Consider the following 23435-nt stretch of genomic DNA (forward strand, 5'->3'; position numbering starts at 1 on the left):
TGAACTTGATGCAAGTTATACCACAGCTGCACAGTTATTGTATTTATTATTGAACTTAATGTTATTTTATGTTATTGAGTTTGAATGTATACAACTTGATGTTCAATACATTTGAAAATGTTAAAGCTTGGCATTAGCGCTCTGTTGGGGTGATGGGGGCAGGTGGGGCTTGAAAACTCCCCCTTGTCCAAAGTGGGGGATGACAAAAAAAGTTTGAGAACCACTGAGTTAGCCTGAGCCGACTAATGAGGTTAAGACTTCCAATGATATCATGTTGTCTGACACGCAAACTTTATGTGTCATCTTTGTTCTCAGGTGGTCAGCCAGTCCTCGCGTATAGCAGTGCATTACTTCAAGGGCTGGTTCCTCATCGACATGGTGGCTGCTATTCCCTTTGACCTCCTCATCTACCGCTCAGGAGAGGAGGTGGTTAGGGGAGGTGGAGAGGGAGAGGTAGGGTGGAGGGAGGGCAAGAAAAGGATACAGATGAAGAATAATTCTTGTAGTAGTGGGAGTATGAAGAAAAGTTAGCGATTTAGTGAAAGTTCTGCATCAAAGACACGTACTTTGATCATCCAGTCCATTTTACAGCTATAAAGTACTCAGATTTTGCGCTAGTGGATTGTAAGTGGAGAATCAAAAAGTAATTACCTGTAAACTCGGGTGATTAAAAGTTTAGCACAACAATCGGACTTTCAAGTTGTTGTCCGTCTCACATTCATTCAGCCAACTACTGAGCTTTGAACATGGCAGGATAGATCAACTGCTGCCAAAGTTGGACACAATAATTCAAATGTCTTAAAATATCCTCTGACAAACAAGTCAAGAGGCTGACCCTCCAAAAAAAGCCCTGCTTTAAGTCTGCGATACAGTCAACTCGCCATGAACTGGCCTTAATAGACACCCAACAAAGACCAAGTGGTCTAAGGTATATGCAACAGATTGGGAGGTAAAGCTTTAGGGGCAGTGGACAACTTCACCTAGCTGGGGAGCAACGTCAATCAATCAGGAGGGACTGACACACATGTAAGATTCAGAAATGGCAAAAAGCCCTGCTTTAAGTCCGCGATACAGTCAACTCGCCATGAACTGGCCTTAACAGACACCCAACGAAGACCAAGGTGTCTAAGGTATATGCAACAGATTGGGAGGTAAAGCTTTAGGGGCAGTGGACAACTTCACCTAGCTGGGGAGCAACGTCAATCAATCAGGAGGGACTGACACACATGTAAGATTCAGAAATGGCAAAAAGCCCTGCTTTAAGTCCGCGATACAGTCAACTCGCCATGAACTGGCCTTAACAGACACCCAACAAAGACCAAGGTGTCTAAGGTATATGCAACAGATTGGGAGGTAAAGCTTTAGGGGCAGTGGACAACTTCACCTAGCTGGGGAGCAACGTCAATCAATCAGGAGGGACTGACACACATGTAAGATTCAGAAATGGCAAAAAGCCCTGCTTTAAGTCCGCGACACAGTCAACTCGCCATGAACTGGCCTTAACAGACACCCAACAAAGACCAAGTGGTCTAATGTATATGCAACAGATTGGGAGGTAAAGCTTTAGGGGCAGTGAACAACTTCACCTAGCTGGGGAGCAACGTCAATCAATCAGGAGGGACTGACACACATGTAAGATTCAGAAATGGCAAAAAGCCCTGCTTTAAGTCCGCGATACAGTCAACTCGCCATGAACTGGCCTTAACAGACACCCAACGAAGACCAAGGGGTCTAAGGTATATGCAAGAGATTGGGAGGTAAAGCTTTAGGGGCAGTGGACAACTTCACCTAGCTGGGGAGCAACGCCAATCAATCAGGAGGGACTGACACACATGTAAGATTCAGAAATGGCAAAAAGCCCTGCTTTAAGTCCGCGATACAGTCAACTCGCCATGAACTGGCCTTAACAGACACCCAACGAAGACCAAGGTGTCTAAGGTATATGCAAGAGATTGGGAGGTAAAGCTTTAGGGGCAGTGGACAACTTCACCTAGCTGGGGAGCAACGTCAATCAATCAGGAGGGACTGACACACATGTAAGATTCAGAAATAGCAAAGTAAGGGCAGCCTTAAACGACCCAAATGATCTGTTGTTCATCTCCCATAACTCTCCAGAACTCGTTCCAGGACCCCTGCGGGGTTTGGTCATAGATACCGTATTTTCCGCACCATAAGGCGCCCTGGGTTAAAAGCCGCGCCTTCAATGAACGGCATATTTCAAAACTTTGTCCACCTATAAGCCGCCCGGTGTTGTAAGCCGCATCTAACTGCGCTAAAGGAATGTCAAAAAAAACAGTCAGATAGGTCAGTCAAACTTTAATAATATATTAAAAACCAGCGTTCTAACAACTCTGTTCACTCCCAAAATGTACGCAAATGTGCAATCACAAACATACGTATATCAACATGGACAGAGCTGCGTGAAAAAAGCCACCCGGCCTCTTCGCGTAAACTTAAACTTACCTTAACCACTCGCTCATCTTTTCTTCATCCATCCCTTCGAGTTAGCTTTTTATGATGACGCCGGCTGGAAAGGTCTCTTTTGGCAAGGTCTTCCTTTTGAATATCACCATGGGTGGAAGTTTCTGGCCATTAGCATGGCAAGCTAGAACCACAGTGAAGGATGACTTCTCATTCCCTGTGGTAAGAATATTCACCGTACGTGCTCCCGTTGTATCCACAGTGCGTTTCACAGGAATATCAGTTGCTGTGAAATAGTAATCCGTGTGTGGATGGAGAGATTGCGTCTTTTCATGAACCGGATCCCTGACGCTTAGTAGGAGCCATTTTGTGGTCTTTACAGATGTAAACACACAAAGGAAATGAAACGTACGGTGATATCCGCGCGCTTTTTCTTCTTCTACGCGGGCGGGTGGTTGCTTACAGTAGAAGAAGAAGCGCTTCCTGTTCTATGGGGGCGGGTGCTTACCTTGGCGGTTGCTTGCGTAGAAGAAGAAGCGCTTCCTGTTCTACCGGGAAAAAAGATGGCGGCTGTTTACCGAAGTTGCGAGATCGAAACTTTATGAAAATGAATCGTAATATGAATCCATATATAAAGCGCACCGGGTTAAAAGCCGCACTGTCAGCTTTTGAGTAAATTTGTGGTTTTTAGGTGCGGCTAATAGTGCGGAAAATACGGTACTTAAAAAACTGGATTTGTGTTAGGTTTGGATTGGATTTAGAGGAGTCTGATTCGACTATCAACATCGTAGTCAAATTGTCTGACCCTTCCCTCTTCCATTGGTAGGAGGCAAGTTGTGTAGCCAAGGTGCTCTTACCCCCGGAGACACGAGCAAGTCATGCCTCACCGAAGCCCGTCATCGGCTCTGGTGGGACTACCCGGAAGTGCCTGCCGTGTACAACGTTTACTTACTCTTAATAGTCAAGTTAGATCATCCTCCCAGCGATCCGATTTGAAGACTTCACTAAACTATCCAATCTCTCTTGTGTTTGATTATCTGAATGTTTAACCCTTCGAGATTAATCGTCGACTATGAAAATCTGTTGTCGAAAACAACTCTAAAAATATTAATAATCATGATGGACTGGATTAAAATAGAGCTTTTCTGGACACTCAAAAGTGCTTTACATTGAAAGCCATTAATGGTTCACTTCGCAAGCCACATACTCTTTGTGATAAACTTCATCTATAGCCACTGCTGCCCTGGGGTGGACTCACAGAAATGTGGCTGCCAATTTACTGACCACCACCAAACATCTGTTGAGGTTTACACTCCAACATTGGGGGGACAACACTAGAAGCAAGGTGGGAGAAGTGTCTTGCCTAAGGACACAACAGCAGTGACTGAGGAGGTTGGGTTTGAAAGGCCAACAGTCTGATTTCTGGACAACCTGCTCTACTTCCTTAGTCACTGTCCCGCGAATCAAGTCCTTATTGATCCTGACTGCAGCCCACCAAATCAAAATGACTGCAAAAAAAAAAATTATGAAGCTTTGAGTTATTAATTGGTGGCTGCCAATAAGGGAAAATGTAGCCTCAGTTTTCAATCCACAGGCGCAAAATCCGCACACTTTCAGGACTATATGACTTAGTTTCATGGACTCGCAAGCTTACACTGTTTTCTGTTCCTGACAGACAACCACCCTGATTGGCCTTTTGAAGACAGCTCGGTTACTACGATTGGTCCGCGTAGCCCGGAAGTTGGATCGTTACTCAGAGTACGGCGCGGCTGTACTCTTCCTCCTCATGTGCACCTTTGCACTCATCGCTCACTGGCTTGCCTGCATCTGGTATTTTACTTTCCAACCTTTGAACATTCACATGAAAAGGACATTTTGAGAAAACCATGTGCAGACTTGACACGTTTTTTTGGGTTTGTTTTTAGACTGAGGAAAATGTTAACGACTCTGACCGTGTCATTTAATCACAGGTATGCCATAGGAAACGTAGAGCGGTTAACCTCGGCTGGGATCGGTTGGTTGGACACTCTGGCGGACCAGCTGGGAAGGCCTTACAACAACTCCGTCATGGGGTCAGGTCCCTCCATACGAGATAAATATGTCACAGCTCTTTATTTTACTTTCAGTAGCCTGACCAGCGTGGGCTTTGGGAACGTGTCCCCAAACACCAACTCTGAGAAGATCTTCTCGATCTGCGTTATGCTTATTGGGGGTGAGTTCCACACAGAACAACATGTTAGCATGGACAATTAACTGAGATTCCTGCCGCACAAAACTGTTGCGTTTTTTTCCAGGATGAGATGAATGATGCTGCCTCTCTTGCTCTTCATTTACCCCAACAGCTCTGATGTATGCTAGTATATTTGGCAACGTGTCGGCTATCATCCAGCGGCTATACTCGGGTACCGCACGCTACCACACTCAGATGATGAGAGTCCGGGAGTTCATTCGTTTCCATCAGATTCCCAACCCTTTGAGACAGCGGCTAGAAGAATACTTCCAACATGCGTGGTCCTACACTAACGGCATCGACATGAATGCAGTGAGTATATTCCACGGTTAAATCGAGTGTGTATAGATTCAACCGTTCTCCCAGGAATTCGCGATGTCACGATCGCGTCAATTCAGGCAAACTCAACCAATCCCTGCGAATTATGTTTGGCCTTGCAACGTTGTCCAATGCCCGCAACTTCTCTGCACATTTTGGCCAATGAAATGTTGTCTCTGAGTGGCACTTCAACCGTAACTTAATTGGCGTTGTCCTATGTAGTTTAGACCGACTTCCTGTTCCTGTCTACGGCGGTAGGCCTCTTAGGTAATGTAGTGTGTAAACATTTACTTCGTAGTCCACCGCCTCTTGTGCTCCACTCGGCTCGACCACCACCTCCTGCAGTCCGCCCGGCTCGGCCGCCGGTCCCTGCTCTTTCAGTGGGACTTTCGGCGCCTCTTCCTGCCAGTCCGGTGATGGTTCCGTTGGAGTCAACCTCGCTGTCCATCCTGGCGTTTTGTTGGGACTCTGTGCGGGACGTGTCGCTGTCCCTCCTCCTGGCCCCCTTCCGCCCTTTCTTGGCTTTTACAGCGGGGGACGCCGCCAACCAAGAGCCATTTCCCCGATAAAGGATAGTGTCTGGCAGACCCCAGAATGTGAGACTTGGCCCACACCTCTCATCCTCCCGCACGCTGAGCATCGGCTCCCCACAGGGCTGTGTGCTGAGCCCCCTCCTCTACTGCCTTTACACCCATGACTGCAGTCCGGCCCACAGTGACAACCTTACCGTCAAGTTCGCCGACGATACCACAGTGGTCGGGCTCATCTCCAGGGGTGACGAGGCTGCCTACAGAGAGGAGGTCCTGAAGCTGACGGCCTGGTCTTCAGAGAACAACCTCGCTCTCAACACCAACAAGACCAGAGAGATCATCGTCGACTTCAGGAGGAGCAGCACCGATCCTGCCCCCCTCTACATCAACGGCGAGCGTGTAGAGAGGGTCCACACCTTCAGGTACCTTGGAGTCCACATCTCTAATGACTTCTCCTGGACAGTCAACACCACATCAATCATCAAGAAGGCTCAGCAGCGGCTACACTTCCTTAGAGTCCTCGGGAAGTACAACCTGAAGCCTGACCTGCTGCTGACCTTCTACCGCTCGTCCATCGAGAGCCTGCTGACCTACTGTATTACGGTATGGTACGGCAGCTGCACTGCAGCAGACAGGGAGAGGCTGCAAAGAGTGGTCAAGACGGCTCAGAAGATCATCGGCCACCCTCTCCCCTCTCTGACGGACATCTACACCTCCCGCTGCCTCAACAGAGCCAGTGCCATCATCAAGGACAGCACCCACCCTGGCTCTGACCTGTTCCACCTGCTGCCCTCTGGGAAGCGCTACAGGTGCATTAAAACCAAAACAAACAGGCTAAAGAACAGCTTCTTCCCCAGGGCCATAACCATCCTGAACGGACTGCCCCATTGTCCCTCATAACTGCCTTCTCTTCGGTGCAATAACCCATTCCACCAACCACCCTGTTTTTGTTTTTGTTTTTTTTCATGTATATATTCATTTCACACCATATTCATTGCACTTCTACATTTTTTATATTTTTATATATTTGCACATTGTTTTTCTAGCATGCACACATCGCACTGTATGGAATGGCCTCAATCTCGTTACCTTGCGTAATGACAATAAAGCTGATTCTGATTCTGATTCTGATTCTGATCCGCTTCGTGAGGGGGGGCTACTACTATCAGCGGTGCGGGGAAAGACACGCCTCTGTGCTCTTCGTCTTGGGCAGCTCCTACCACGATGCCGTCATCTTTGTCTCCGGCTCCGCAACCTCCTGCTTTCCTGTCTATGGCGCTAGGCCTCTTAGGTAATGTAGCGTGTAAACATTTACTTCTTAGTTTACATGTATCTATACATTCATTTTAAATGTAAAATAATTAAGAACATATTTTCATTTGCAATGCTGACCTAGGAAAGAGGCAGCATTTACAAACGTTTGTACATGCACGGAGAATGGAGAACTGGTCGACCACAGAGCCGACAACGGACAACAAGGAAGCCTTTGGTGGGGTCTCTTTCTGTAATTATAATTAATTATTCATATTATTAGTTCTAATTCATTAAAGCAGGACAGTGACTAGACAACAAGCTCTGTGTTGCTTCTTGCCACGGTGGTGGTGTTCGTGGCCTCAAGATTTGGAGGCAGACCACAACATGCAGGTAATGAGTCTTTAACCCATTAAACTGGCAAAAACACAAGGAGCATTAGGCAAAAAAAACTTAAAGAAGTGAAACATACATGAACTAAACATGAAACACTTTGTAAGTCAATGCAAACCGTTAGCATAAAGCAAGCAATGATCCAGGGCGGTGAGACCGGCATATAAAGCCCTCTGATCACCGATCAGAGGCTAGTGGCTGAGTCAGCGCTCCTGGCAACGAGAGGTAACCCAGGGAAAACCGAAACAAACATCAAACACAGGAAAATGACCACAAAACCAAAAAAAAAAAAGACTACCTGTTGGTTACAGGTCATGACAGAACCCTCCTTTAAAGTGTTGGATTCCTGACATTGCAGAGTCCAAAACAGAACAAGTCTCAGAATCAAGGGAGCTTGAGGGAGGACTTGTGTCCCTGAAGTCTGCGGGGAAAAGTCTGAAAAGAAACCCGCGAATTGGAGTAACGGTACATTCGTAATCCGATGTTTTTGGTTCAGTACAAAGGCGCAAGGATTACCCACACACATCCCATGAAGTCAGTCTCCTGAGTAAACAAGCGATCTAAATAATATATCTGGTAGTGAAGGTTGTTTAATGTGTCTTTCAGGTTCTAAAAGGCTTTCCAGAGTGTCTCCAGGCAGATATTTGTCTCCACCTCAACAGAACTCTGTTGCAGAACTGTAAAGCGTTCAAAGGTATGGATCAGTACCACGCATGTGTATTACTATTTACTCTTGAGGTGATTTTACAGTGCACGATACAGCACCTCCACGTCAGAGTCCATGGTTCTCGCCCGGAAAAGGGTGGAGTGCCATCTCCGGGTTGGGGAAGAGCTCTTGCCTCATGTGGAAGAGTTCAAGTACCTCGGTGTCTTGTTCACGAGTGAGGGAAGAGTGGATCGTGAGCTCAACAGGCGGATTGGTGCGGTAATGCGGACGCTGTATCGATCCGTTGTGGTGAAGAAGGAGCTGAGCCGGAAGGAAAAGCTCTCAATTTACCGGTCGATCTACGTTCCCATCCTCACCTATGGTCATGAGCTTTGAGTCATGCCCGAAAGGACAAGATCACGGGTACAAGTGGCCGAAATGAGTTTCCGCCGCCGGGCTGCGGGGCTCTCCCTTAGAGATAGGGTGAGAAGCTCTGTTATCCGGGAGGAACTCAAAGTAACGCTGCTGCTCCTCCACATGGAGAGGAGCCAGGTGAGATGGTTCGGGCATCTGGTCAGGATGCCACGCAACGCCTCCCTAGGGAGGTGTTAAGGGCGGTTTAGGAGGTCACGGGGAAGACCCAGAACACGTTGGGAAGACTATCTCTCCCGGCTGGCCTGGGAACGCCTTGGAATCCGCTGGAAGGAGCTGGACGAAGTGGCTGGGGAGAGGGAAGTCTGGGCTTCTCTGCGAAGGCTGCTGCCCCCGCGACCCGACCTTGAATAAAGCGGAAGAAGATGGATGGATGGATGGACGATACTGAATAGATTTGAATCTGTGCTTTGGTCTGTTGTGGGCTTTTGTCAGGGTCTACGAAGGGCTGCCTGAGGGCCCTTGCCATGAGGTTCAAGACCACTCACGCGCCACCCGGTGACACTCTGGTACACGCCGGGGATCTGATATCAGCGTTATACTTCATCTCAAGAGGATCCATCGAGATTGTGAGAGGGGATGTGGTGCTCGCTATTCTCGGTGAGTACTTGTTGATTATTCATTACCTTGTTTATTACCAGTGGGGTCAATGGGAACTAACGTTGACGTGTGGGACTTTTCCAGGAAAGAATGATATCTTTGGGGAGCCAATCAACCTTTTCGCCCTGCCGGGGAAGTCAAGTGCGGACGTGAGAGCGCTGACCTACTGCGATCTTCACAAGATGCACAGGGATGACATGCTGGAGGTGCAGACTCACCGATTTTAGTCATTTTTATGGAACAACGCTTCCGTGGTTCAAAAAGAGAAAATGTAGTTTAAAAAAATATATTTTCTGAAGTATTCACCTTCTAAATAACTTAGTATTGACAGCTGGATCTGAAGTTAATCTAAAGATTTAAGTGTTGAAGATAAAAATAAGATATAGGACATATTTTAAACACTTTTATGACTGAGACCTTTTTGGGTCCCTGGGACCTTTAGTGTGATTTTATTTTTAAACTGTCAAAAAAACAGAATCAAACCAATGTTGTTATGAATTATTGACCTGTTAAAGACGCAAAGTACTTCACATTAAATGTTCCACTTTGAACTTTTTAGTGGGAAAATATTACATAGTTTTTGCCATAAAAAAATTTATTTTCTTTGACAAAAAAGGGCATAAAACATAAGAAAATTGTTTACTTTAATTCAACAAATAGCTCTGAAGTTAATCAATAGATGCCTCTGACCTTTTTGGGTCCGCGGGACCTTAAGTGTGTGTTTTTTTTAAACTGTCATAAAGAAACAAAACCAACATTGCTATGAATTGTTGACCTATTGAAATGTTCAATTACTTCACATTAAATATTCCACATTGATTTTTTTTAGTAGGAATGTATTACATACTTTGTGGTTATGCCATAAAAAAAAACTGGGTTTTCTTTGACAAAAAAGGGCATGAAACATAATAAAATTGTTTACTTTAATTCAACAAATAGCTCTGAAGTTAATTAATAGATATATAAGCGTTGAAAGTAAAAATAATAATAATATAATACTTATTTTAAACACTTTTATGTCTGGGACCTTTTTGGGTCCCCGGGACCTTAAGTGTTTTGTTTTTTTTAAACTGTCATTGCTCAAAAACATAAAGAAACAAAACCAATGTTGTTATGTATTATTGACCCAATAAATCCTCCAATTACTTCACATAAAATATTCCACTTTGAATTTTTTAGTGGGAAAATATTACATAGTTTGTGTTTTTGCCATAAAAAAAAGGGGTTTTTTGGACAAAAAAGGGCATAAAACATAAGAAAATGGTTTACTTTAATTCAACAAATAGCTCTGAAGTTAGTCAATAGATATATATATATATATATATATATATATATATATATATATATATATATATATATATATATATATATATATATATATATATATATATATATATAAACATTGAAAGTAAAAAAAATATATATATAATACTTATTTTAAACACTTTTATGCCTGGGACCTTTTTGGGTCCCCAGGCCCTTAAGTGTGTTGTTTTTTTTTTTTAAACTGCCATTGCTCAAAAACATAAAGAAAGAAAAACTATTTTGTGTTTTTGCCATAAAAAACAGGGTTTTCTTTGACAAAAAAAAAGGGCATGAAACATAATAAAATTGTGCACATTAATTCAACAAATAGTTCTGAAGTTAATTAATAGATAAATAAGCGTTGAAAGTAAAAAATAATAATAATATAATACTTATTTTAAACACTTTTATGCCTGGGACCTTTTTGGGTCCCCGGGACCTTAAGTGTTTTTTTTTTTTAAACTGTCATTGCTCAAAAACATAAAGAAACAAAACCAATGTTGTTATGTATTATTGACCCAATAAATCCTCCAATTACTTCACAAAAAATATTCCACTTTGAATTTTTTAGTGGGAAAATATTACATAGTTTGTTTTTTTGCCATGAAAAAGTGGGGTTTCTTTGACCAAAAAGGGCATAAAACATAAGAAAATTGTTTACTTTAATTCAACAAATAGCTCTGAAGTTAATCAATAGATATATATAAGCCTTGAAAGTAAAAAAAAATATATATATATATAATACTTATTTTAAACACTTTTATGCCTGGGACCTTTTTGGGTCCCCGGGCCCTTAAGTGTTTTTTTTTTTTTAAACTGTCATTGCTCAAAAACATAAAGAAACAAAACCAACGTTGCTATGAATTGTTGACCTATTGAAATGTTCAATTACTTCACATTAAATATTCCACATTGATTTGCTTTAGTAGGAAAATATGACATACTTTGTGGTTATGCCATTAAAAAAAAAACTGGGTTTTCTTTGACAAAAAAGGGCATGAAACATAATAAAATTGTTTACTTTAATTCAATAAATAGCCCTGAAGTTAATTAATAGATATATAAGCGTTGAAAGTAAAAAAAAATTAATAATATAATACTTATTTTAAACACTTTTATACTTGGGACCTTTTTGGGTCCCCGGGACCTTAAGTGTTTTTTTTTTTTAAACTGTCATTGCTCAAAAACATAAAGAAACAAAACCAATGTTGTTATGTATTATTGACCCAATAAATGCTCCAATTACTTCACGTAAAATATTCCACTTTGAATTTTTTAGTGGGAAAAAAATACATAGTTTGTGTTTTTGCCATAAGAAAGTGGGGTTTCTTTGACCAAAAAGGGCATAAAACATAAGAAAATGGTTTACTTTAATTCAACAAATAGCTCTGAAGTTAATCAATAGATATATATAAGCCTTGAAAGTAAAAAAAAAATATATATATATAATACTTATTTCAAACACTTTTATGCCTGGTACCTTTTTGGGTCCCCGGGCCCTTAAGTGTTTTTTTTTTTTTAAACTGTCATTGCTCAAAAACATAAAGAAACAAAACCAACGTTGCTATGAATTGTTGACCTATTGAAATGTTCAATTACTTCACATTAAATATTCCACATTGATTTTCTTTAGTAGGAAAATATTACATACTTTGTGGTTATGCCATTAAAAAAAAAACTGGGTTTTCTTTGACAAAAAAGGGCATGAAACATAATAAAATTGTTTACTTTAATTCAATAAATAGCCCTGAAGTTAATTAATAGATATATAAGCGTTGAAAGTAAAAAAAAATTAATAATATAATACTTATTTTAAACACTTTTATACTTGGGACCTTTTTGGGTCCCCGGGACCTTAAGTGTTTTTTTTTTTTAAACTGTCATTGCTCAAAAACATAAAGAAACAAAACCAATGTTGTTATGTATTATTGACCCAATAAATGCTCCAATTACTTCACGTAAAATATTCCACTTTGAATTTTTTAGTGGGAAAAAAATACATAGTTTGTGTTTTTGCCATAAGAAAGTGGGGTTTCTTTGACCAAAAAGGGCATAAAACATAAGAAAATGGTTTACTTTAATTCAACAAATAGCTCTGAAGTTAATCAATAGATATATATAAGCCTTGAAATTAAAAAAAATAATATATATATAATACTTATTTTAAACACTTTTATGCCTGGTACCTTTTTGGGTCCCCGGGCCCTTAAGTGTTTTTTTTTTTTAAACGGTCATTGCTCAAAAACATAAAGAAACAAAACCAACATTGCTATGAATTGTTGACCCATTGAAATGTTCAATTACTTCACATTAAATATTCCACATTGATTTTCTTTAGTAGGAAAATATTACATACTTTGTGGTTATGCCATAAAAAAAACTGGGTTTTCTTTGACAAAAAAGGGCATGAAATATAATAAAATTGTTTACTTTAATTCAACAAATAGCTCTGAAGTTAATTAATAGATAAATAAGCGTTAAAAGTAAAAAAATTAATAATATAATACTTATTTTAAACACTTTTATGCCTGGGACCTTTTTGGGTCCCCGGGACCTTAAGTGTTGTTTTTTTTAAACTGTCATTGCTCAAAAACATAAAGAAACAAAACCAATGTTGTTAGGTATTATTGACCCAATAAATCCTCCAATTACTTCACATAAAATATTCCACTTTGAATTTTTTAGTGGGAAAATATTACATAGTTTGTGTTTTTGCCATAAAAAAGTGGGGTTTCTTTGACCAAAAAGGGCATAAAACATAAGAAAATTGTTTACTTTAATTCAACAAATAGCTCTAAAGTTAATCAATAGATATATATAAGCCTTGAAAGTAAAAAAAAATAATATATATATATATATATATAATACTTATTTTAAACACTTTTATGCCTTGTACCTTTTTGGGTCCCCGGGCCCTTAAGTGTTTTTTTTTTTTAAACTGTCATTGCTCAAAAACATAAAGAAACAAAACCAACGTTGCTATGAATTGTTGACCTATTGAAATGTTCAATTACTTCACATAGGCTCCAGCGCCCCCCGCGACCCCAATGGGAATAAGCGGTAGAAAATGGATGGATGGATGGGCAATTACTTCACATTAAATATTCCACGTTGATTTGCTTTAGTAGGAAAATATTACATACTTTGTGGTTATGCCATAAAAAAAAACTGGGTTTTCTTTGACAAAAAAGGGCATGAAATATAATAAAATTGTTTATTTTAATTCAACAAATAGCTCTGAAGTTAATTAATAGATAAATAAGCGTTGAAAGTAAAAAAAAATATATATATATAATACTTATTTTAAACACTTTTATGCCTGGGACCTTTTTGGGTCCCCGGGACCTTAAGTGTTTTTTTTTTAAACTGTCATAAAGAAACAAAGCCAACATTGCTATGAATTGTTGACCTATTGAAATGTTCAATTACTTCACATTAAATATTCCACATTGATTTGCTTTAGTAGGAAAATATTACATACTTTGTGGTTATGCCATAAAAAAAACTGGGTTTTCTTTGACAAAAAAGGGCATGAAACATAATAAAATTGTTTACTTTAATTCAACAAATAGCTCTGAAGTTAATTAATAGATATATAAGCGTTGAAAGTAAAAAAAATTAATAATATAATACTCATTTTAAACACTTTTATGCCTGGGACCTTTTTGGGTCCCAGGGACCTTAAGTGTTTTGTTTTTTTAAACTGTCATTGCTCAAAAACATAAAGAAACAAAACCAATGTTGTTAGGTATTATTGACCCAATAAATCCTCCAATTACTTCACATAAAATATTCCACTTTGAATTTTTTAGTGGGAAAATATTACATAGTTTGTGTTTTTGCCATAAAAAAGTGGGGTTTCTTTGACAAAAAAGGGCATAAAACATAAGAAAATTGTTTACTTTAATTCAACAAATAGCTCTGAAGTTAATCAATATATATATATATAAACCTTGAAAGTAAAAAAAAAAAATGTATATATATAATACTTATTTTAAACACTTTTATGCCTGGGACCTTTTTGGGTCCCCGGGCCCTTAAGTGTTTTGTTTTTTTTAAACGGTCATTGCTCAAAAACATAAAGAAACAAAACCAACATTGCTATGAATTTTTGACCTATTGAAATGTTCAATTACTTCACATTAAATATTCCACATTGATTTTTTTTTAGTAGGAAAATATTACATACTTTGTGGTTATGCCATAAAAAAAACTGGGTTTTCTTTGACAAAAAAGGGCATGAAACATAATAAAATTGTTTACTTTAATTCAACAAATAGCTCTGAAGTTAATTAATAGATGTATAAGCCTTGAAAGTAAAAAAAATTAATAATATAATACTTATTTTAAACACTTTTATGCCTGGGACCTTTTTGGGTCCCCGGGACCTTAAGTGTTTTTTTTTTTTTTAACTGTCATTGCTCAATAACATAAAGAAACAAAACCAATGTTTTTATGTATTATTGACCCAATAAATCCTCCAATTACTTCACATAAAATATTCCACTTTGAATTTTTTAGTGGGAAAATATTACATAGTTTGTGTTTTTGCCATAAAAAAGTGGGGTTTCTTTGACAAAAAAGGGATAAAACATAATAAAATTGTTTACTTTAATTCAACAAATAGCTCTGAAGTTAATCAATAGATATATATAAGCCTTGAAAGTAAAAAAAAATATGTATATATATATATAATACTTATTTTAAACACTTTTATGCCTGGGACCTTTTTGGGTCCCCGGCCCATTAAGTGTGTTTTTTTTTTTTTTTAATTGCTCAAAAACATAAAGAAAGAAAAACAATTTTGTGTTTTTGCCATAAAAAACAGGGTTTTCTTTGACAAAAAAAAGGGCATGAAACATAAGAAAATTTTAACTTCATGTCAATGATCTGAATTTTATTAATAGATTAAAAAAATTAAAAATAAATGTGACTTAAATTTAACACTTTAATGACTGAGACCTTTCCTAATGGCTACTATAAATATTATATTGTTTTTTAAAATTAACAGTTTCAAAATGCTGCAATTTTTCGGCTTTTAGTAGAAAAAGTTTGGACACCCCTGGGCTCGCTTTAAGACAATATCTTTGTTGCATTATCATTTGTTTGATTAAGTTATTCATCATGTAGAGTGCTTTCAAAGTAAAATGTTTGAGGGCATACTTGGTGTTCATTTTTTAGAACAATTAATCTTTCAAGCAAAGTCGCTTAAATGTGTAAAAAAAAATTAAAAACGACTGTTTTTCTGTATCCTTCCTCAGTAACGTCCTTTGTTTGTGTTTGCAGGTTTTGGACATGTATCCAGAATTTAGCGAATATTTCTGGTCCAATTTGGAGATCACCTTCAACCTCAGAGACGTACGTTTTATTTTGGAAATGTTCCTATTTGATAAAGAAATGTCCCGGAGAAAGCCAGGGTCTTTTAAGTATTTCTTTGAGGTCTAAAAATAACATCAGGTTATGCTGCTAACAGAAAAGGAGAAAAAGAGAGAGAGAGAGATACAAAGAAAAGTTCCAGATATTTATATCTGCTTTGGAGAATGTGAGGAGAGAGCGGGGGTTGGGGCGACGCGACTCGATTTTGGGAGGGAGGATGATAAAAAGACAGGAATGGATTGGTCTAACCTTGAGAATGGCAGTAATACAGCATCGATCACAAAATAAACCCAATTCGAAGGTAACCTTTGCTCAAAAGTTGACTTTAGCCATCACAACAATCTTTGTTTGATTGTAAGAAGAACCCAGCCAAGGGATCTCTGAAGGGGGATTTAAAAGTGAACAGAAACAATACAACATAAACCACAGGAGGACTGTTTCTTAGACTAAAATTGTTGTAGTAAAAAGATTGCTAAAATACTCATTTTGCCGTAACCGTTTCTTTTTCCAAGATACTTTAGATCTATACTAGGGGTTTTTAAACTGGGAGCCACAATGTGTGCTGGAGTGGTTTCAGGTCTGCTTCTTACTTCAACATCTAGCAAGTGATTCGCTAAACCAAAATATTACCACAGGTCAACTCAAAAATCGGAATTGTATTTTGAAGGTTTTCCTGAATGAGGTCTAGAATGTACATGAAAAAATGATTTAGAATTTGAACTTTAGCAACATTGAACATCAAAGAGTATGTGAACTTTTGTCCAGTGTTTCATTTGTTGGTAAATAATATTAATAATAATGATAATCATATTTATACAGCACGGTAATAAGCTACTTTAAAAAAAAAATTAAAAAAAAGCTATTTAAAAAATATATATTGATAATAAACACATTGATGGTGGTAAGCTACAATTAAAAATAATTATGATAACAATTTTAATAATAATAATAATATCAAACACGTTGATGGTAGTAAGCTGCATTTAATAATAATGGTAATGATAATGATAATATTAATAATAATAATAATAATATTAATAATTATGATAACAATTTTAATAATAATAATAATATCAAACACGTTGATGGTAGTAAGCTGCATTTAATAATAATGGTAATGATAATGATAATATTAATAATAATAATAATAATATTAATAATAATAATAATAATAATAGTAGTAGTATTAAACCCATTCATCGTGGTACGCTACATTTAATATTAATAAACACATTGATATTGGTAAGCTACATTTATTAACAATAATGATAATAATAGTAATAATAATGATATCAAACATAAAATAGGTTCATTTAATAATAATAATACTAATTATTATTATTATTATTAATATAATAATAATAACAATAATGATAACCAAATGATGGTGGTAAGCTACATTTAATAATAATCATAATAATAATAATAATAGTATCATTAAACACATTGACTGTGGTATGCTATATCTGATAATAATATTGATAATAAACACATTGATGGATAACCGTAAAAATAATAATAATAATAATAATGATCGGAGTAGTAGTAGTAGTACTAAACCCATTCATTGTGGTACGCTACATTAAATAATAATAAACACATTGATATTGCTAAGCTACATTTATTATCAATAATTATAATAATAGTAATAATAATAATATCAAAAATAAAAATGGTGCATTTAATAATAATAATAATAATAATAATAATAGTAATAATAATAATAATCCTAATAATAATGGTAGTATCATTAAACACATTGATTGTGGTATGCTATATTTGATAATAATATTGATAATAAACACATTGATGGGAGTGAGCGTAATTTAATTAATAATAATAGTAATAAAAAAACACAATGATGGCGGTAAGCTTCATTTAATAATAATAATCATAATAATAATAATAATAATAATAATAGTAATAATAATACTATAAATAATAATAATAAACATACATGATAATACACCAATGCATGATCATATTTAATAAGTATGAGTAATAATATTCATGATTTATTGATGAGGTTCACTAACTGACTTGTTCCATAGTCACCTGGTCTTCATCACAGTCGTGTTTACATATTTTTAAGACATGTTTTTGACATCCCCAAGGTTAGCTTTTACTTTCATACACATTTGACTTGCACTTGAAACAAAACTCTCGGATTCATACCCAAAAAATTCAGTCAGGCCCCTTTTTGTCGGAACCTTTGACAAGATGTTACTGTTAGCAGTACTCCTTCACAGTATTGAGTACTTGGTTTCTGTGCAGGTGCATAGTGAACCTGCAGGCCTGTTGACCGGAGAAGAATCCAACTGGAAGCCCAGACTCTGCTCCACCCGTTCAGGTTTGACTTTTTACAGAGAAATTTGGCGCAATTGTGTTAATTATACCGTGTCGGGAAAGTTACTTTGAAAAAGTAATCAATTACAGTTATCTTTTCTATGAACTGGATACTCAAAGCGCTCACAGAGAAGCGAGAAGCCATCATTAACTCACTACACTAAGTGGTGGTAAGCTACATTTGTAGCCACAGCTGCCCTGGGGTAGACTGACGGAAGCATTCATTCACCAGTGTGAGCGGCACTGGGGGAAAGGGTGAAGTGTCTTGCCCAAGGACACAACGGCAGTGACTTGGATGGGCACCAAACCTGGAGCCCTCAAGTTGCTGGAATGACCGTTCTACCCACCGCGCCACGCCGTCCCCCAATGTACCCAAAACTCCACATTTTCCGGACATAAATTCCTTGACCTTCAGCTCTTCTGGATCGGTTCGCAGCCGCCGAGTGTTTAGCAGCTGGAATGAGGATCAGCATCTCCAAATCTGAGGCCATGGTCCTCAGCAGGAAACCGATGGTTTGTACAGTCCAGGTAGAGAACAAGACTCAAGAGTTTAAGTATCTCAGGGTCTTGTTCACGAGTGAGGGAAAGATGGAGAAGGAAATCAGCCGGAGAATCGGAGCAGCTGGGGCAGTATTGCAGTCTCTCTGCCGCACTGTTGTGACGAAACGAGAGCTGAGCCAGAAGGCAAAGCTCTCGGTCTACCGAGCTATCTACATTCCTACTCTCACCTATGGTCATGAAGTGTGGGTCATGACCCAAAGAATAATATTGGGGATACAAGCGGCCAAAATGAGTTTCCTCAGAACGGTGGGTGGCATCTCCCTTAGAGATAGGTTAAGAAGTTCACTCCCCCGAGAGAGACTCGGGTGACTCCTTTGCTTGGAAAGGAACCAGCTTAGGTGGTTCGGGCCTCTCGTGCGGATGCCTCACGAGCGTCTCCCTAGGGAGGTCCTCGTTGCACGTCCCACTGGGAGGAGAACCCGCGACAGGCCAAGGACCAGATGGGGGGATTACATCTCCTCTCTGCCCTGGGAACGCTTCGGGATGCCCCAGGAGGAAGTTGCTAATGTTGCTCTGGAGAAGGAAGTCTGGGGGTCTCTGCTGGAGCTGTTGTCCCCGCGACCCGACTCGGGATGCCCCAGGAGGAAGTTGCTAATGTTGCTCTGGAGAAGGAAGTCTGGGGGTCTCTGCTGGAGCTGTTGTCCCCGCGATCCGATTCCGGATAAGCGGTTGAAGATGGATGGATGGACGGAAATTCGAGAAGTCTATTCACATCTCCCCAGCCGCTTCGTCCAGCTCTTTCCAGGGGGTCCCGAGGCATTTCCAGGCCAGCCGGGAGACATAGTCTCTCCAATGTGTCCTGGGTCTTCCCCGTGGCCTCCTACCGGTCGGACGTGCCCTAAACACCTCCCCAGGAAGGCGTTCAGGTAGCATCCTGACCAGATGCCCGGACCATCACATCTGGCTCCTCTCCATGTGGAGGAGCAGCGGCTTTACTCTGAGCTCCTCTAAGGGAGAGCCCCGCCCCAGACCGAGGAAACCCATTGGGGCAGTTTGTACCCATGATCTTGTCCTTTTGGTCATAAACCAAAGCTCATGACCATATGTTAGGTTACAGACGTAGATGGACTGGTAAATTGAGAGCTTTGCCTTCTGGAGAGACTCGGGTGACTCCTTCGCTTGGAAAGGAACCAGCTTAGGTGGTTCGGGCATCTCGTGCGGATGCCTCACGAGCGTCTCCCTAGGGAGGTCTTCGTTGCACGTCCCACTGGGAGGAGACCCCGCGACAGGCCAAGGACCGGATGGGGGGATTACATCTCCTCTCTGCCCTGGGAACGCTTCGGGATTCCCCAGGAGGAAGTTGCTAATGTTGCTCTGGAGAAGGAAGTCTGGGGGTCTCTGCTGGAGCTGTTGTCCCCGCGATCCGATTCCGGATAAGCGGTTGAAGATGGATGGATGGACGGAAATTCGAGAAGTCTATTCACATCTCCCCAGCCGCTTCGTCCAGCTCTTTCCAGGGGGTCCAGAGGCATTTCCAGGCCAGCCGGGAGACATAGTCTCTCCAATGTGTCCTGGGTCTTCCCCGTGGCCTCCTACCGGTCGGACGTGCCCTAAACACCTCCCCAGGAAGGCGTTCAGGTAGCATCCTGACCAGATGCCCGGACCATCACATCTGGCTCCTCTCCATGTGGAGGAGCAGCGGCTTTACTCTGAGCTCCTCTAAGGGAGAGCCCCGCCCCAGACCGAGGAAACCCATTGGGGCAGTTTGTACCCATGATCTTGTCCTTTTGGTCATAAACCAAAGCTCATGACCATATGTTAGGTTACAGACGTAGATGGACTGGTAAATTGAGAGCTTTGCCTTCTGGAGAGACTCGGGTGACTCCTTCGCTTGGAAAGGAACCAGCTTAGGTGGTTCGGGCATCTCGTGCGGATGCCTCACGAGCGTCTCCCTAGGGAGGTCTTCGTTGCACGTCCCACTGGGAGGAGACCCCGCGACAGGCCAAGGACCGGATGGGGGGATTACATCTCCTCTCTGCCCTGGGAACGCTTCGGGATTCCCCAGGAGGAAGTTGCTAATGTTGCTCTGGAGAAGGAAGTCTGGGGGTCTCTGCTGGAGCTGTTGTCCCCGCGATCCGATTCCGGATAAGCGGTTGAAGATGGATGGATGGACGGAAATTCGAGAAGTCTATTCACATCTCCCCAGCCGCTTCGTCCAGCTCTTTCCAGGGGATCCCGAGGCATTTCCAGGCCAGCCGGGAGACATAGTCTCTCCAATGTGTCCTGGGTCTTCCCCGTGGCCTCCTACCGGTCGGACGTGTCCTAAACACCTCCCCAGGAAGGTGTTCAGGTAGCATCCTGACCAGATGCCCGGACCATCACATCTGGCTCCTCTCCATGTGGAGGAGCAGCGGCTTTACTCTGAGCTCCTCTAAGGGAGAGCCCCGCCCCAGACGGAGGAAACCCATTGGGGCCGTTTGTACCCATGATCTTGTCCTTTTGGTCATAAACCAAAGCTCATGACCATAGGTTAGGATACAGACGAAGATGGACTGGTAAATTGAGAGCTTTGCCTTCTGGCTCAGCTCCTTCTTCACCACGACAGATCGATATAGGGTACGTATCACAACAGATGCCATGTCGATCCGCCTGTCGATCTCATGAGCCACTCTTCCCTCGTCCTTCACTCGTGAACAAGACCAGATGTACTGGAACTCCTTTACTTGTGGCAAGATCTCCTCCCCAACCCGGTCACAGGCACTCCACCCTTTTCTGAGCATGAAACATGGACTCGGTGGTGCTGATTTTAATCAGAGTTGCTTTAAACTCGGCTGCGAACCAACCCAGTGAGAGCTGAAGATCCTGGCCAGATGAAGCCAGCAGGACCACATCATCCGCAAAAAGCAGAGACCTAATCCTGCAGCCACCAAACCGGATCCCCTCAACGCCCTGACTGCGCCTAGAAATTTTGTCCATGAAAGTTGTAAACAGAACCTGTGACAAAGGGCATCCCTGGTGGAGTCCAACCCTCACTGAAAACGGGTCAGACTTACTGCTGACAATGTGGACCAAGCTATGACACCGATCGATCAGGGAGCGGACTGCCACAATCAGGCGGTCAGGTACTCCATACTCTCTGAGCACTCCTCACAGGAATTCCCGGGGGTCACAGTCAAATGCCTACTCCAAGTCCATAAAGCGCATGTAGACTGGTTGGGCAAACTCCCATGCACCCTCAAGGACCCTGTTGAGAGTCTAGAGCTGGTCCGCTGTTCCACGACCAGGACGAAAACCACACTGATTCCCCTCAGATTCAAGGGGAATCAGGGTGGTTTTCATCCTGGTCCTTCTTCACCACGGACGACACTTGTTTTAAAAATGTTTTATAAGATATTGCGAGAATCGTGTTGAATCGAGAATTGATTGTGAATCCAATCGTCACTGCAGAAATCGGATCAAAGTGAATCAAGAGTTGTGAGATTTGCATCCTTGTTAAATTCCATTTTATCTTCAGACTTCTCAGGGCTTCTACATTTCCCCAACTCGTTCTGACAATAATAGTTCGCACCCCCTTCACAGGTGAACCGCTCAGAGCTGCGAACAGGTGCAGTCCGAGTCAGCGTCAGTGTGAGAACCGTGACCGACACAAACCTGCAATGTAAGATTTGACTCCACGTCCTCAAAGGCAATGACCTTACCGCCGTCTTCAAAGGTGGTGGCGGTTCAGTTCCTGGCGTTCATTGCGAGAACAGTTCCTTCCTGCTTCTTCACTTCTGCAGATCTAGTCCTGGGTTCTCCAGCGAGGACGAGGCAGAAGATTCTGAGCTGACCAGCTCAGATCAGAATACCACGGTGGATTCTACAACAGCAAGAACCAGGAAATGTCCTGGAACTGACCGCGGAGACAAAGTCTGTCATTATCTGACAGGTAAGTTCAAAAACAATCTGGTCACATCTTCGCCCACTGCGACCTGGTTTTTTTCTGTCTGTGTTTGGACTAGATGCCCTCTCAGGAGTCGCTAACATCTTCTCCTTCTGGGGACCGGAAGGTGGAGAAGAGCAACGATACCAAGAGGTCCCCTGCTCCCACGGGCTAACGTCACCGCCTCCTCAGCTTCGCTTGGACCTGGCTTCGGAGGAGCCTTCCCACCGCTCCAAAGATTCCAGCCCTCCTCCTCGTACTCTGAGCCCTGGCGTTCCTCGGACACAGCAAAAAGTGATGGAAAACAGATTGGAGACCATGCAGAAACAGATCAGCAGGTAAGTCTTGATCATGCCACGGTTTTTATTAGTAACAACGCAAGAGGCAGTCGTAGGGCCGGTTGAGGACTCGACATGTACTACCGGCTGACACCATGGAGACACTCCCTTTCCTCCACATGAATGTTATCATGCTTCTACCTGGGGACGGGCACCCAATTCCGCACTTTCGTAGTCCCCGACTGAATTCCGTCGGTGCTATTGGATATTTATTTGAGTAAAATCAAAAGGTGCCTGTGAAGGTCTCCCTCTATGGTGGGTTCTCCTGGTACCGATAGATCTTCTGGGAGCCCAGTTGTCAGGTTTGAACAAGTCTTTTATTGCAAGCGCCCACGCACACGGATAGCGGTCTGCTCGCTCTCTCAGTCTCTCGCTCATGTGGCTCGCTCTGCTCCAACTCCCAACTCCAACCTCTTGTCTCGCACCTGCTGCTGCTAATAAAGGCGACAGGTGAGGGATTAGATAACAACGCCCAGCCGGGCAATCCACTCACCTGCCGCTGTCTTCGAGGCCGCAGGCCACGCCCCCCTCCACAGTGCCGTATTTTGATACATTTTTCGCATCAGGTTGCTGACTAAAACACTGGCTCACGTGAACAATGAGAAGCCAGGGCGGGTTCAGCCAACTTCCGTTGAAGTAATGTTGCTATTTTCACCACCAACATAGCAGTTATGCTTGGTAGACCATGCTCGAACATAAAGTAAAGTGCTACTCTTCCGAAATGTGCTAGCTTGATGCTAATTTACATTGGATTTGCCATAGAAAGGCTAGTATTAGCGATCTTATAAGGCAATTTTAACATCCCCAATTTTAGCAGTGAAATTAC

General features: G+C 41.3%; 1 protein-coding gene across 3 annotated transcripts in view; it reads left to right on the top strand.

Annotated features, from left to right (window-relative positions):
- The window catches only part of LOC133575610 (voltage-gated inwardly rectifying potassium channel KCNH2-like), a 53624-nt gene that overhangs the window by 24774 nt on the left and 5415 nt on the right, over positions 1-23435 (top strand). Inside the window, exons 4-15 of one of the 3 annotated variants that reach the window (XM_061928301.2) lie at positions 316-453; positions 4097-4251; positions 4392-4633; positions 4764-4963; positions 7750-7837; positions 8657-8821; positions 8906-9027; positions 15413-15484; positions 17777-17852; positions 21929-22007; positions 22129-22277; positions 22351-22609. In XM_061928301.2, the coding sequence (XP_061784285.2) occupies positions 316-453; positions 4097-4251; positions 4392-4633; positions 4764-4963; positions 7750-7837; positions 8657-8821; positions 8906-9027; positions 15413-15484; positions 17777-17852; positions 21929-22007; positions 22129-22277; positions 22351-22609 (1745 nt within the window). The remainder of the gene's footprint in view (positions 1-315; positions 454-4096; positions 4252-4391; positions 4634-4763; positions 4964-7749; positions 7838-8656; positions 8822-8905; positions 9028-15412; positions 15485-17776; positions 17853-21928; positions 22008-22128; positions 22278-22350; positions 22610-23435) is intronic. The other 2 variants (XM_072912185.1, XM_072912184.1) reach the window with 2 other exon arrangements.

Source organism: Nerophis lumbriciformis, linkage group LG33 (assembly GCF_033978685.3).
Source record: "Nerophis lumbriciformis linkage group LG33, RoL_Nlum_v2.1, whole genome shotgun sequence".
NCBI lineage: Eukaryota > Metazoa > Chordata > Actinopteri > Syngnathiformes > Syngnathidae > Nerophis > Nerophis lumbriciformis.